This window comes from Terrapene carolina, unplaced genomic scaffold (assembly GCF_002925995.2).
Source record: "Terrapene carolina triunguis isolate 2854851 unplaced genomic scaffold, T_m_triunguis-2.0 Scaffold96, whole genome shotgun sequence".
Taxonomy (NCBI): Eukaryota; Metazoa; Chordata; order Testudines; family Emydidae; genus Terrapene; species Terrapene triunguis.
In genome coordinates this window covers 65712-80749 of record NW_020664447.1, presented here as the reverse complement: position 1 = coordinate 80749, position 15038 = coordinate 65712, and the positions used below count along the sequence as shown (strand labels likewise).

At 43.4% G+C, this 15038-nt stretch overlaps 1 protein-coding gene across 2 annotated transcripts in view; it reads left to right on the top strand.

The window, feature by feature from the left end:
- Window positions 1-15038, top strand: part of NUCB2 (nucleobindin 2) — a 55631-nt gene that overhangs the window by 22424 nt on the left and 18169 nt on the right. For both annotated transcript variants that reach the window (XM_024202175.2, XM_024202176.2), the window contains exons 5-10: window positions 4651-4754; window positions 8088-8273; window positions 9036-9126; window positions 12233-12291; window positions 13335-13427; window positions 14859-14948. In XM_024202175.2, coding sequence (XP_024057943.2) covers window positions 4651-4754; window positions 8088-8273; window positions 9036-9126; window positions 12233-12291; window positions 13335-13427; window positions 14859-14948 — 623 coding nt within the window. The remainder of the gene's footprint in view (window positions 1-4650; window positions 4755-8087; window positions 8274-9035; window positions 9127-12232; window positions 12292-13334; window positions 13428-14858; window positions 14949-15038) is intronic.

Sequence of the window (15038 nt, the reverse complement as noted above, 5' to 3'; positions counted from 1 at the left end):
CAATAAGCTTCTTTGACAGACTAGCCTTCTCCTAGTCTGGGCCCAATCCTTTCCCCGCTACAGTCCTTGTTCCAGCTCAGGTGGTAGTTAGGGGATTTCTTATGACTGCAGCCCCCTTTGTTCTGTTCCACCCCCTTATATATCTTTTGTACAAGGCAGGAATCCTTTGTCCCTCTCTGGGTTCCCATCCCTCCTTCTAAATGGAAAAGCACCAGGTTAAAGATGGATTCCAGTTCAGGTGATATGATCACATGTCACTGTAAGACTTCATTACCCACTTGCCAGCACACACATATACAGAAAGACTTACAAATAAACAGAGCCATCTACAACCAATTGTCCATGTTAATGGGAGCCATCAAGTTTCCAAGCCAGCATTAATGGCCCACACTTTGCATAAATTACAATAGGACCTCAGTTATATTTCATATTTCTAGTTTCAGATACAAGAATGATACATTTATACAAATAGGATGACCACACTCCGTAGATTATAAGCTTTATAATGATACATTACAAGAGACCATTTGCATGAAGCATATTCCAGTTACATATTCACACATTAACATATTTTCATAAAATCATAGAGTGCAAGGTCGCACCCATGAACCCTCGCTGTCTCAGAAGATCAGCATTATTGTATTTAGCAGCATGTACTCACTCAAACTAAATCCTCAGACTGCAGCTGTATGTATGCTATGTGTGTGTATGTATGCACAGTGGTCACATTTTTCAAATTTGGATGCCACTGACTTCAGTGGGAGCTGCAGGCATGCAGCATTTCTTTTATTTAGATCTCTAACTTTAGGTATCCAGGTTTGAAAAATTTGACCAGTGTGCCTAACTTTAACAACCTGATTTTCAGAAGTGCTGAGCACGCACAAATTCCACCGAAGTCAATAAGAGCTGCAGGTGCTCAGCCACGCAGCACCATGCCAGGCATCCAGATGCCTAATCTCCCTCCTCCCACAGCCTCCTGCACAAATCATCATAGGCACCTAACACTGAGGGCAAGTCTACACTACAACGCTACATTGATGCAGCTGCACCTCTGTAGCACATCTGGTGAAGATGCGCTATGCTGACAGGAGAGCGCTCTTCCCGTTGGCATAATTAGTCCACCTCCAGAAGAGTCAGAAGCTATGTTGGTGGGAGAGCATCTCCTGCCAACATAGCCCCGATGTGGACAGCTCTTAAGTCAATGTAACTGATGTCGCTCAGGGTGGTGTCTTTCACACCCCTGAGCAACGCAAGTTACAGCAATGTAAGCGGGAATGGAGACTAGCTCTAAGAGAGGAGTTGCAGCAGAGAATCCTAAGCAAAAGGAGGCATTGCCCTGGAGCCCAGGCTGAGATGCCTATCTCCAAGTGGGGGGTTAGGCTTAGCACACATCCTTTGGCTTGGCATCTCCCATTGACTAGTTTAGGTGAGGCGCCTCCTAGTGACTGGTTTTTGTGAATTCCATTCTGAGGCGCTTATCTCTTTGTTCATTGTATAGGGAGTCTAGGTGTTGAACTCAGGCTTTGTGAATCCCAGTGATTTTCTAGGCGCATAAATTCCTTTGTGAATCTAGTCCTTAACCCACAGACTTAGGTGCCTAAATCCCAGTTTTAGGCACCATTACGATCCACAAAACTCCCTGTTGGCTGCTGCCAAACACTGTAGGTGCCTAAACACTCAACACTTAAGTTTTCTGAGGCACCTAAATTTCTGCCTCCGGGCATGCACACTGCTGCCTCACTCAAGGCACCCGGGTACCATCTCCCACCTAAGCCTCATTGCAATACATGAACTAGGGGAAGATAAGCATTCATCCACTTATCTTGCTGCAGGGCTAGATTGGGTAGGTGTGCTCAGAGGTCGCCTACCAGATTGGGTTGCAGTTGTAGTTGTGGTGGTGCTAACACTGTCCAGGTTAAAACTTTTAGCCCAGTGTCTCACCTGGGATGTGGGAGACAGGTTTGGTTCCCACCTCAAGCACAGTGATTGGAGCAGGGGTACTGCACTCTGGATCTCCCACCTTCCAAATGGGTGTTCTAATCACCAAGCTATAAAGTCATTGAAATTGAAGCTGGGTCTCTCACATCCCAGGTGAGGGCTCTAACCACTGGGCTAAAAATTATATGGTCATCACCTCTTCTGTCAGTTTTGTGTGGAGTGAGGCAGATGCTTCAGCTGCCTGACGCCAGAAGAGGGGTTTGCAGTTGTGGATTGCAAGCAGAGCTGGGTTCCTACCTGCAGTCTGGACTTAGGTGCCTATCTTCAAGAGTGTAGTGGCTTAGTACACCCCCCTTCTCTAAGATATTTCCAACTGGCTAGTTTAGGTGGGGAGCTGCCTAGCTTGCTGGCTTTTTTTGGATCACATTCTTAGATGCCTATCTCTCCCCATTCACCATGTAGGGAGCCTAGGTGCCTAATTCAGGCTTTCTGGATCACAGTATATTGTCTGTGACTTTATGAGCACCTAAAAGTTAACCATGGCAACGCTGAGCCTCACAATGCCAAAATCCCTTTGTGGATCTGGGACTTTGTGCCTGCTAGGGAGTGGTAGAGCATATTGTCCTTTAGCTATTCCCCACTCCTCCTCTGCCACTGATTATAGCTGACTTTATGCCACCTGGTGATTCCCTGAGATGCCCTGTCAGGGCAGCTTTCTGGCTGCTTTGCATTGCCAGAGAGAAAGTCAGAAAATCCAAGATTAATAAAGATCTTATCAGCATGAGTTTGGGATGGGCATGTTACTCCCATGTCTAGCCCTACAAGGTCTTGAGATATTGAGCCTTAAAACACTCATGCAGGATAGACTATTTTCTATGCTACACATCAGATTAGTGTGGGGAGAGTTCAACAGTTGTGTGTATGTGGAAATTAGGACATATTTCTCTGACAGCATGCCTGAAAAATAAAAAGTGTCTTTGTTTGAAGCTGCTCCGAGATTTGATTGTTAGCAGTGGTCCTGGAAGAGATGAATTAGCACACAGCTGAAGCAGTCAAAGGCCATTATGTTTTTTGCTATATACAGTACATATGTAATATGAATATGTGCCACACAGGCACAATGGAGTCCACATAATCATGTTTATTAACTACATACAAAATGCAAGACCTAACTACATATATACAATACATCTTTGGTAAGGTTCTGGTGGTTTCTGTAACATGGAAGAAAGTCAGGGCCTCTTAAGGACACACACTATTTAAATTCCTATACCCTACATAATCCATGTGCTAAACTATATGTATCATATGGCCTGTAGTTTATCACAATGCTATCACCAGTACATATATGGTATCTGTATACCTCGAGCAAGTATCTCTGTGCCTCAGTTGCCCATCCGTAAAATGTGAGTGACAGTACTTCTTTACCTCACAGGATAAATGCAATAAAGATTGTGAGGTGCTTATACTGCAGTAATAAGGTATTTACATGTCCCCCAGCTGGATGTATTTTTACAGTGTTCCATTTTCAAACGATCAAATAAGAACCTTTTGTCTGGTTTAGCAGGAATGTGGAAAGATAAAATCTAATACTGCACTTTTAAAAAATGCTTTATAAAACAGTGATTCATCAGAGAATGTATTTAGGCACAAGTGATCTCACAGTGGAGGAATGGTGGTTGAAATATGCACTGGCCACTGTTTGCTGGCATGTGATAATAAAAAAACAGAGCACAGATGTGACAAGACTATCTTTAGCTTACTAAAGGGTAACAAGTTGAAGGAGACTGTCCTACAATCTCCTATACAGATCAAACATTTCCTCTTTTTTTTGTTCAGCCATCTTGACAAGCTGCCCAATTAAAAAACTGACAGACTTCTAGAATCACTGGACATTACCGTCATGCCTAACTTAACAGAACAGATGCTGTTCAACATAATATTGGTCTAGAGCATTATATGGGTGTATGGACCAAAATCACAGTAGCATTTGGACAAGTGGTAGCATAGAAATGTTTGATGCTGTTACTATACTTGCATGTTTTATATTGTTGGAAGCAACCCCTACAGAAAGGAGGGAGAAATGTTTGCAGCACCTTATTTGGACACAGGGCCTGACTCCCCACTGCCAGTACAAAAGGAATCTAAACTGCTGCTATTCTGATTTGGTATTGTTTCACATCCACTTTGGCCAGGTAGAGGTGATTTTGCAAGGTGTAAGGTGGGGAGTCAGTCCTAAGAACCGAATTCAGCTGGATGATGCTGGTCAGCAATTTGGCACTTCAACTGACCCCATCACAACTACAGAATCAGCTGTTTTATTTATATGGTCATTTGCACGAACTAGTAGTGCAGTGTCTATTCTGGATTGTGAAGCTTGAAATACTTGTGATATCTGCTTTAATTTCTGCATGTTAAAATTACAGTGTAAAAATGCAATACTCCATCTTGGTAGGAGGAGTGCCTGTGCAAATTGCTAGAGGCTCAGTGAAGCTCACCAAGCTTCCTTAAGCAATGCTAGTCTAGAAATGTTGCTATTCTTTCATCAAATTGCAAATACCTATCCAGTCCCTAAGGAGCCTCAATTATTTGTATATCACAGGCTTGTGTTTGAAAGCATTTAACTTCCAGAACTCTCTCCTTCAAACTTGTTTGATATGTTTTATGTTCAAAATAATGTTTTAAAAACATATTTTTACCTTGTTCTTTCAGACACTGGCATAGACCATCAAGCTCTCCTTAAACAGTTTGAACACCTCAACCACCAGAATCCTGACACGTTTGAATCTAAAGATTTAGATATGTTGATCAAAGCAGTGAGTGTTAGATATAAAATATTGTAGATGTTCACTTGCTATGATTGATCATGTATTTCTCTGCAGTGAAAGCAAATCCTTTTACTTTATCTATACCAGTCTTCTGTAAATACGACACGGATCTTAATCTTAGAGGAACTTAGTTGGCTCCATTGTGTATTGGAAAGCTTCTATGCCACTGACATGTGTTCGCCATATAGGGTGATCTGATGTCCTGATTTTATAGGGACAGTCCTGATTTTTGGGTCTTTTTCTTATATAGGCTCCTATTACCCCCCACCCCCGTCCTGATTTTTCACATTTGCTGTCTGGTCACCCTATCATCACAGAACCTGTTAATTTTTCAGGTAGCATCTTATAGCATTCTCATTCTTGTGCCAGTGTGAGCAGCTTTGGGAACAAAACATGACTTGTCAAAGGCATGTAAATTCTGTTCAGTTTTGATAGATGTATATTATGCCTGTAGAATACTTTCAAAGTATATTTTTATACCTAAATTACTTAAGCTTGTCACATAATGACTTTAATATAAGGCAGGGATTGGCAACCTTTGGCACACAGCCCGCGAGGGTAAGCCCCCTGGCGGGCCAGGCCAGTTTGTTTACCTGCCGCGTCCGCAGGTTCGGCCTATCGCAGCTCCCACTGGCCACAGTTCGCTGCTCCAATGGAGGCTGCGGGAAGTGGCGTGGGCCGAAGGATGTGCTGGCCGCCGCTTCCCGCAGCCCCCATTGGCCTGGAACGGCAAACTGCGGCCGGTGGGAGCTGCGATCGGCCGAATCTGCGCACACGGCAGGTAAACAAACCGGCTTGGCCCGCCAGGGGGTTACCCTGGCGGGCCGTGTGCCAAAGGTTGCCGATCCCTGATATAAGATAACAATTGCCCCTCTCAAAATGGCCATATAGATTTCTGGACCTACCTTGTGTATGGCAAGCTGCAATACCACAACACAATTGAATTTCAGATATCAATACTAAAAGTTGCTTAATGAGCACTTATTGTACATTGGGTCTGGTAGAGATTAAGTAAATATCAATCACAGGCATGGTTCTTGCTCAGCTGACATATCAGTGAGACACAGTTTGGCTGAGAGTGCAGCATGGCTTTTTTCAATAGTGAGTTATGCCTCTCATGGAAAGAAAGATTTTAACCTCAGGCATGCAGCACGTAGCACTGTACATCTGACATTAGAAGCTGGTTGAATGTTTCTGCACAGAGAATTTGGTGAGTTAAAATGCTCCCTCCTAATTTACTCTTAAGAAACTTTCCAAAAATCTTACCAGTTAGGAGCATCATTTCAGAAAAATTCTGGTTGGTAGGGAGAGAGGGAAGTCCTTAACTAGCAGTTCTTTCTGTTCTTAAACCATTCCACCTTTGTCTGCTTTCATTTACCAGCGGGAATGACACAATTTAAGGGATACCTTAGGGGGGCATTTCCTCTATAATTGTTTTTTAAAATGTGGGGCATTTTGGAGATGAATTCTAAATAATTGGAGAGCAGTATCAGGTGAATCTGAACATCCTTTAGGGGAGAGCATGAGAATGCTGAACTTCCTTTAATACTATTAAATACATTAACATCAAAAACTGAAAACTAACCAGCTGCAAACTGCTTCCAAGCATAAGCAGGTCTGCATTAACTAACCCCCCATAAGGGTATGTCTGGGCTAGCATGTGGTCCTGTTTCAACTCAAATTAATTGGCAATCAATTCATTCAGATTAATTTACATGATTGTAAACGCTAGTCTGGACAGTCCACAAACATAGAATTGTAGGACTGGAAGGGACCTTGAGAGGTCATCTAGTGCAGTCCCCTGCACTCATGGTAGGACTAAGCATTACCTAGACCATCCCTGACATGTGACTCCATGTTTGTTCACTAAACCCTACGGTAAACCATAGACATTTGTATCCTGGAACAAACACCGGGAGTGATAACACTAGCATTTACTATTTTAAATGGATTAAGCTGATTCATAATAAAGCACTCTTATTCTAGAATAAATGTCCACACATGATGTTAATCAGGAAATAGCTATTTGGGAATAATTTTCCATATAGATGAGCCTGAACACAGACCTTCAAATATTATCCATTTTCACTCACAGTATTTAAAGTAATCTGTCGTTACAGATTAAGGGCTCGATTGTAGAGTTACTATGAACCCTGAGCAAGGGACACCGGAGAGTCTTATAGACTTTAAGGCCAGAAGGGACCATCATGATCATCTAGTCTCACCTCCTGCACATTACAGGCCATAGAACCCCACCCACCCACTCCTGCAATAGGCCCATAACCTCTGGCTGAGTTACTGATGTCCTAAAATCTTGATTTAAAGACTTCAAGTTACAAAGAATCCACCATTTACTCTAATTCATACCAGCAAGTGACCTGTCCCCCATGCTACAGAAGAGGGTCCAAAGCCCCCAGGGTCTCTGCCAATCTGACCTGTGGGAAAATTCTTTCCCAGACCCAAATATGGCGATCAGTTAGACCCTGAACATGTGGGCAAGACCCATCAGCCAGACACCTGGGAAAGAATTCTCTGTAGTAACTCAGAGCCGTCCCCATCTAGTGCCCCATCTCCGGCCGTAGGAGTTATTTGCTAATGGGTTTCATCATGCCATCGCCTCCATAAATTTATCAAGCTCAGTCTAGAAACAAGTTAGTTTTTTTGCCCCTCTCTACTCCTGTTGAAAGGCTGTTCCAGCACTACAATCCTCTGATGTTAGAGACCTTTGTCTAATTTCAAGCCTATACTTGCTGAGGGCCAGTTTATAGCCATTTGTTCTTGTGCCAACATTAGCCCTTAGCTTAAAATAACTCCTCTCCCTCCCAGGTGTTAAATCCTCTGATGTTTGGTACCTGCTACCTCTTAGCTCCTGGAGGAAGTGCACTGTGCTAGCCTTGTACCTGGTGCATATTATTTCCCTCACCATGCCAGTTCAGATGCACTGGCTGGAACATATGTAGGGAGAAAGGAGTCAAAACTGTGTCTATTCTCCAGTCTCTGCCCATCTGTGTGGGATGGAGAGTAATGGCCCTTTGTACAATGTGGGTAGCCTACCCAGGAGAGTAAGGGTGCCTTACTGCCTCCTCTTAAATCAATGCATGGGCAAGGAAAGCAACTCAGTTGATTCCTAGAATATTAAATTCTGTGAAACTGATTGGTTTTGCTGAACAGGTAGAGTGGGGAAAGACGGATATTACGCTACACTCTGTTGAAAGATGATCCCCAATTAGTTTACCTTGTGTTTGGCAAAGCAATGGCAATATGGCCAGTCATTCACACTTCTAAGCAATACAGTCTTTTCAGCATAAACATTTCTTGTAGGCTACAAGTGACCTGGAAAACTATGACAAGACACGCCACGATGAATTTAAGAAATACGAGATGATGAAGGAACATGAAAGGAGAGAATATTTAAAAACACTGAATGAAGAGAAGAGACGGGAAGAAGAATCCAAATATGAGGAGATGAAGAAAAAGCATGGCGATCACCCCAAAGTGAATCATCCTGTAAGGATACAGTGTTTACACATTTCTTATCCTGCTAGAGAAAGCTTTGCATACCAAAGAGCAATGGCTTATAACAAAACAGGCCCGGATAACACCTTGTTCATTCACATATTATCAGTATTAAAATGGGGAATAAAGACTAATACTCTGTGGATGGGATTTTCAAAAGTCTTAAACTCTGCTCCCTTTGAAATCAGCGAGAATCTTACCACTGAGTTCAATGGAAAGAAAGAGAGAGAACCCAATGCTGAGCACTTTAGAAAACCCTACCCTAGATGCCTGTTAGTTTTGTTGTGTTTGGTAAACAGCTATGTGATATACTGGCAAAATGCTTGCTCATAAAGACGCCAGAGATTATTCAGGATTATTCTGCCCCACCCATGCTTACACTGCAAATCCCAACATTACAGCTACCTTCCCTCTGGGCAAGAAGAGTAGACTGAAATTCACTTTAGACACAGTTCCTAAATGAGGGGCTGTGCAAAGCAATTCCAGGGGTTCCGTTTCCCCAGAGTCTGAGTATGCTGCTTCATGGCACCCTCAACCCCTCTGCCTTGTGACAACGCAGAGCCTGATTCAGAACCCATTGAAGTCAATGGAAGAAGACTGCCATTGATTTCTGTGGGCTTTGGATCAGGCCTATAAAGCAGGGCCATTCTAAAGGTTTTTGAAAAGTCTTTTTGAAAAACTTTAACTCCAGTTTAGTGCAATACAATTACATGTCATTACTTTGAGTGATTTCTATTTGTAACCAATCTACAGGGAAGCAAAGACCAACTTAAAGAGGTGTGGGAGGAGTCGGATGGGCTGGATCCTAATGACTTCAATCCAAAGACATTTTTCAAGTTACATGGTAAGAGATTAGATTTAGTTTAAAAGGTGCAAGTCAATTGATTCTTGCATTATCTATTTGTTTGGAAGGTGTTATCTTCTGTTGGGAAAAATCTGGTCACACAAGCTATTTGGATGAGTCCAGAAGGACAAAAAGGAGTAAATCAGCAGTTTTGTCAAGTTCAAACTGTTCATGCAAGAGCACTTACTACCACGATGGGTGTATGTACTATTGTACTGCTATACTCTCAAGTGGAGCAATGTAAAAATTCAACAGGTTATATTTTCAAAAAGAGCTCATGTATCTCCAAGAGGAGTGCAATAATTGTATGTGGCAGTAGGTTTAAAAGACACAGCTGGTTCTTCAGTTGCCAGGTAATTTTTTTTAGGGGGAAAGTCCTTAGTTGTCATTTTGCCCACAAACTACGCCATCAGGATGTGCCACAGAAGGACAGTATGAATGAACTTGTAGTTTCACCATCTCAGTCTAGCTCAGTAAACGGAGTGTCAGTCATTCTACTGCAGGGGTGGGCAAACTTTTTGGCCTGAGGGCCACATCTGGGTATGGAAATTGTATGGCAGGCCATGAATGCTCATGAAATTGGGGGTTAGGGTGTGTGGGAGGAAGCGGGGGTCGAGGGCTCCGGCTGGGGGTGCGGGCTCTGGGGTGGGACTGGGGATGAGAGGTTGGAGGCGCAGGAGGGTGCTCCCGGCTGGGACCGAGGGGTTCGGAGGGCAGGAGGGGGATCAGGGCTGGGTCAGGGGAAGGGAGTTAGGGGTGCAGGCTCTGGGCGGCGCTTACCTCAAGGAGCTCCAGGAAGCAGTGGCATGTCCCCCCTCCGGCTCCTACATGGTGGCACAGCCAGGTGGCTCTGCACCCTGCCCCGTCCGCAGGCACCACCCCTGCAGCTCCCATTGGCCGTGATTCCTGGCCAATAGGAGCTGCGGGGGTGGCGCTTGGGGTGGGGGCAGCATGCGGAGCCCCTTGGCTGCCTCTGCGCATAGGAGCCAGAGGGGGGACATGCCACTGCTTCCGGGAGCCATGCAGAGCCATGGCAAGCCCCCGACCCCGCTCCCTGGCTGGAGCGCTGGAGCAGCGCAAGCCCCAGACCCCACTCCCTGGCAGGAGCTCGAGGGCCAGATTAAAACGTCTGAAGTGCTGGATGCTGCCCCTGGGCCGTAGTTTGCCCACCCCGTTGTACCTCTGGAAAAGCACAAAGAATTGGGCTCCTTCAGGGACGATCACAGTCCTCTAAAAAATAAATAAAGCTGCCTTTACTATTTCTGGTTTCTGCAGCCAGAACTTGAAACAGTAGCAGAGAGGTGTATACTTTGCCCATTGATCTTAATAGGGTGTTCACGTCCTTAAATCTCATAACTTAACTACTTCACTGCTGAGCTGTATGCAAAGGCACTTAGGCCTCATCTGCACAGTGGGATAATGTGCTCTATGGCAGGTGATTTCTAAAGCGCATTAATTGGTCTGGATAGACCCTGCTGGTGTATGCTAAAGGTTCTCTGGTATGCTTTAATGTAGTAGTGTTTCAAATCTTTCAATGATAGAACAACATCTTAGTGTGCCTTAGAAATAACACTCTTGTACAGCACATTACCCCACTGTGTAGGCAGGCCCTTACTTGGTGCAGCTGAATGTGCCTGGCGTTGTGCTGATGGTTTAATGAAGGGCTGAACAAAAACAAATGGAGGAAACTAGGTTTGTTTTTGACTCACCCAGTTCACAAAGGGAAAAAATGCACAAGCTGAAACTAATGCCAGCTCCAACTGAAGCAAAGAATTTCTGAACTGTCTGTCTGACCTTTTTTAATCCTGGTTTATGAGTATATTAAAGTCCTATGCAATTTAGCCACTCTACTTCACATTCAAAAAAGTATTAGATTTTATTTCTTTTCTCCTAGGAATCTAAGTAGAGCCATATAGCTTCTTCTTTTGTGTCAGTTTCACCAAAACAGAAATAGCCAGTTCTTCTCATTGAAAATTAACATACAAGTTCTCTGATGCAGCTTACAATAGTATATAAACACTTATTTGAATTAGACTAGACATTCTCTCAACCATTAAAATATCACATAATATCCAGATTAAGAACGGATGGTCATGTAGCATGAGTTACTGATCCACAGTTACCAAATTTTTAATAAATTTCCTTTTGGCATGCCTTGCCAAACTCACGCTAAACTGGGTCCCTTCCTGAAGGATGGAGTATTTATATAGCAGTCAGCAGAATTCTGTAATTTGCTTGGAGAAACTTCCATACATTTAGCCAAACTTTTCCACAGGTTCCTGGTGGTCCGGGATATATTTACAAATCTTGCCCAACTATAGCTACCTTTTCTCATGTTGAGCAATACCTTACTGTGAGAGTGGCCTGGGTATTCTTATTTTAGGTTTTAACCAATAAACACCAATAAAAAACACACCCCGCCCCAAAAATGAAATCAGTGTTTATCCAATAGACACGGGAAAAACAGCAGAAATTGTTGCTTGTAGCTAAGGGTTTGTTTACACAGGGCAGTAATGCAGACTACAGGAATCTGTGTAGATCCTGACAGTGCACACCAAAGGTTTCCTAGTGCACTTTAGCATAGTGCTGTTTGAAACAGTACTATGTTAAAGCACACTAGGGAACATTACAAAGAGATTACAGTATATAGAAGAAGAAAGCCCTGAAAAAAAACCCCATTTTTGGACTTCTACATAAAACTCAAAAATTGCTAAAAATAATCCCCCCCAAAATGAAAATAAGAAATCCCCCCAAAAGACAGAGGGCCTAGAGCCCCATTATGACCTGTTTGGTTAGCAGTTTCTTTTAGCTTTAGATGTCTTTTAGCTTTTCTTATTTGAGAGTTAGAGGAATCCTTGCAGCCTTATCTGATCATAAGTAAATATCCAAGTTGCCAGAAATCCAGTGCAGACCAACCACAGCCTGATTTACGGTTAAGTGGAATAATCTCCATGTCATACTCTGTACTCAGCATCTTTTTAGGTACAGAGGTTAATCCACTCTAGACTCTCTGCTGGCATCTGCTTATCTGACCCATTGTGAACTACTGTATTCATTATCTTCTGTATTTACTGAATTTATATTTTCAACTCTTATACTTTTCTAGATGTCAATAATGATGGTTTCTTGGATGAGCAAGAATTAGAGGCCCTGTTTACTAAAGAGGTAAAAAAAAAAAAAAAACCACTTTTCAGAGCATTCAATATATTGATGTGTCCCCTCTCTTTCTAAAGGGACATTTACTTATTTTATTTTGATTTAGACTATGAACAAGAACATTTATCCCCAGGTCTGAGTGACCTTGACACTCAGAAATTATTCAGCACACCATTGAGGGAGAGAAACAGTGGTTTAGTGATTAAGGCAGAGGGCTGGGATTCAGGAGTCATGGGTTCAATATCTTGCTCTGCCACAGACTCTCCTGAGCCAGTGAGACGAGATGGACCTGACAACATGCCCTCAGGGTTAACAAACTCAGGCTATTATGGACCAAAGCAGAGAGTGAATTCTAAAGTGCACAACCCTTACAGAGAGCACCTTGCCAGTAGCCTTCTCTTCTAGACCAGTGGGGGGAGAGGCAGTCTTTTAGATGGGTGTTTGCCAACCGCTGATGGTTTTGTAAGTTAAAACCATAACCTGAAAAATCCACTCCAAAAACTATAGGTAGCCAGTGCAGATCAAGGAGTACAGAACAACAATACGCACAAAAAGAGACACCACTTAACAAATGGACACTGGGTTCAGCACCAGATTTACACCCAGGTCCGGCAATTGACCTCATATGGTCCCACCTCTGTGCCCACATGGGGTTCCACTGAAGTCAGTTGGACTCCTCACCTGCACTAATGCAATCCTAGGATCAGGATCTAGATTTCCATGTGAATTTAAAATATAATCCTGTGCAGAGGATATTACAGTAGTCCACTTGAATTAACAACTGGCTTCATACCATTGAAAAGCTCACTTTCTGCTTAAAATTATGCTAAAATAAATTATTTCTTTACCTAGAGCAATCATTTCCCTTCAGATTTACTGTTCAGTCAAAAGTGCCTCAGCTAAATGTAATGCAAAAGCACATCAGTGTCAGGGCTGGTTCAAATTGGTGAAGCTTTGTTTTTAAGCAACATTTTACGTCATTGTCTCAAATGTGCTCTATTCTGAATAAGCAGTCCTTTCTTCCAGCTAATGTTTACTACATTTATTTTCAGCTGGAGAAAGTATATGACCCCAAAAATGAAGAGGATGATATGGTGGAAATGGAAGAAGAAAGGCTAAGAATGAGAGAGCATGTTATGAATGAGGTGTGGTCTGAAGGTTAACAGAGTTGGCCAAATCCTGCTCTGTTGTACCTGTGCAATCCTACTGAAGTCAGCGAGGTTGCCCAGGTACAGCAGAGGGAAATTTTGCCCATTTTACTATATACTGCTTCACAGGCATACAATTAATTCAAAGCATGCTATGCTGCAATCTCAGGCAATATCTTGTCCTCACTCAGAAAAGATGCTGGATAGATAAAATTGCTTGGTAAAGTCCATGTTCCCATTTACTGAGTTCCAGAATAATCATGCTGTGGAGCAGGCATGGAGAGCTCTACAGATGTCCCAGAATCCACAGATATTACCTGTGAATCCTGGGGCATAGAGTTGGCCAGGGCTGGCCTCGGTGTTGTTCCCTTAGCCTGCCTTATACATCTGTCAGAACAGCTCCAAGCTGGAAAATTTTGTCAGTGCTTTCTTGCCTGTATCCAGCCCTCCCCCCACTTCACAAGGAGTCTGACAGCAACATATGCCAACATTCATTCTTGCAGATATTTCCCAGGGGTGTTGGGAAGGGATGATGCTCTATAGAGCTGGTGTCCTCCAGCAACAGCACTTCTACCTCCAGATGTACTCCCTAAAGCTTGAGGAGTGCATTGAGGTTGTGCTTCTATTAGTCAGAGGGAGGCCCTGAAGGAGGGATTCTGGGACAGTTTAACTGGTTTCCTGCTACTTTAATTCCCTCCTTCTAAAGTGGAAGGTTAGGATGGATCACAGTTATTGGCAGCAAGTTTTCAGTCAGCTTTTAGTGTGAGCTTCTTTTGGAGTTGAAAGGCCAAGAGAACTAAATCCTAGATATCGAGGTTATAGATGTATTAGAAATCCTGGCTTGCAGTTGGGACAGCTCAGAAACATAAGACTGTGTTCAACCTAATCCTGCATTAATGTCTTAGGGCAGGTCTTCACTACAGGGGGAGGGGGGGGGGTCGATTTAAGATACACAAATTCAGCTACGCGAATAGCGTAGCTGAATTCGACGTATCACAGCCGACTTACCCCGCTGTAGGGACGGCGGCAAAATCGACCTCTGCGGCTTCCCGTCGACGGCGCTTACTCCCACCTCCGCTGGTGGAGTAAGAGCGTTGATTCGGGGATCGATTGTCGCGTCCTGACGAGATGTGATAAATCGATCCCCCAGAGGTCGATTTCTACCCGCCGATTCAGGCGGGTAGTGTAGACCTAGCCTATGAGACATTCCAGTGAGAGAGACAGTAGTAAAGCAAGCATTTGGAAAGGAAAGCAGAATCAAAACCAATTGAAAAAAGTTGCAGTTTTGCACTTGAAAATGAAAGTAGGTCTGGTTTAACATGAAAAAACAATCACATGATTAAGTTGCTTTATAAATGTAGGTTCAACCCCCTCAAAGTCTCTTGTATTGGTCAAAGATGTGTTACATTTTGTTTTTGCTTTAACTAGATTGACGTCAACAAGGACCGGTTAGTAACTTTACACGAGTTCCTGAAAGCTACAGAGAAAAAAGAATTTTTGGAGCCAGATAGCTGGGAGGTAATAATAGCATGTTCCAGGTGGAACATAGATTAGATTCTAGGACTGGAAGGGACCTCGAGAGGTCATCGAGTCCAGTCCCCTGCCCGC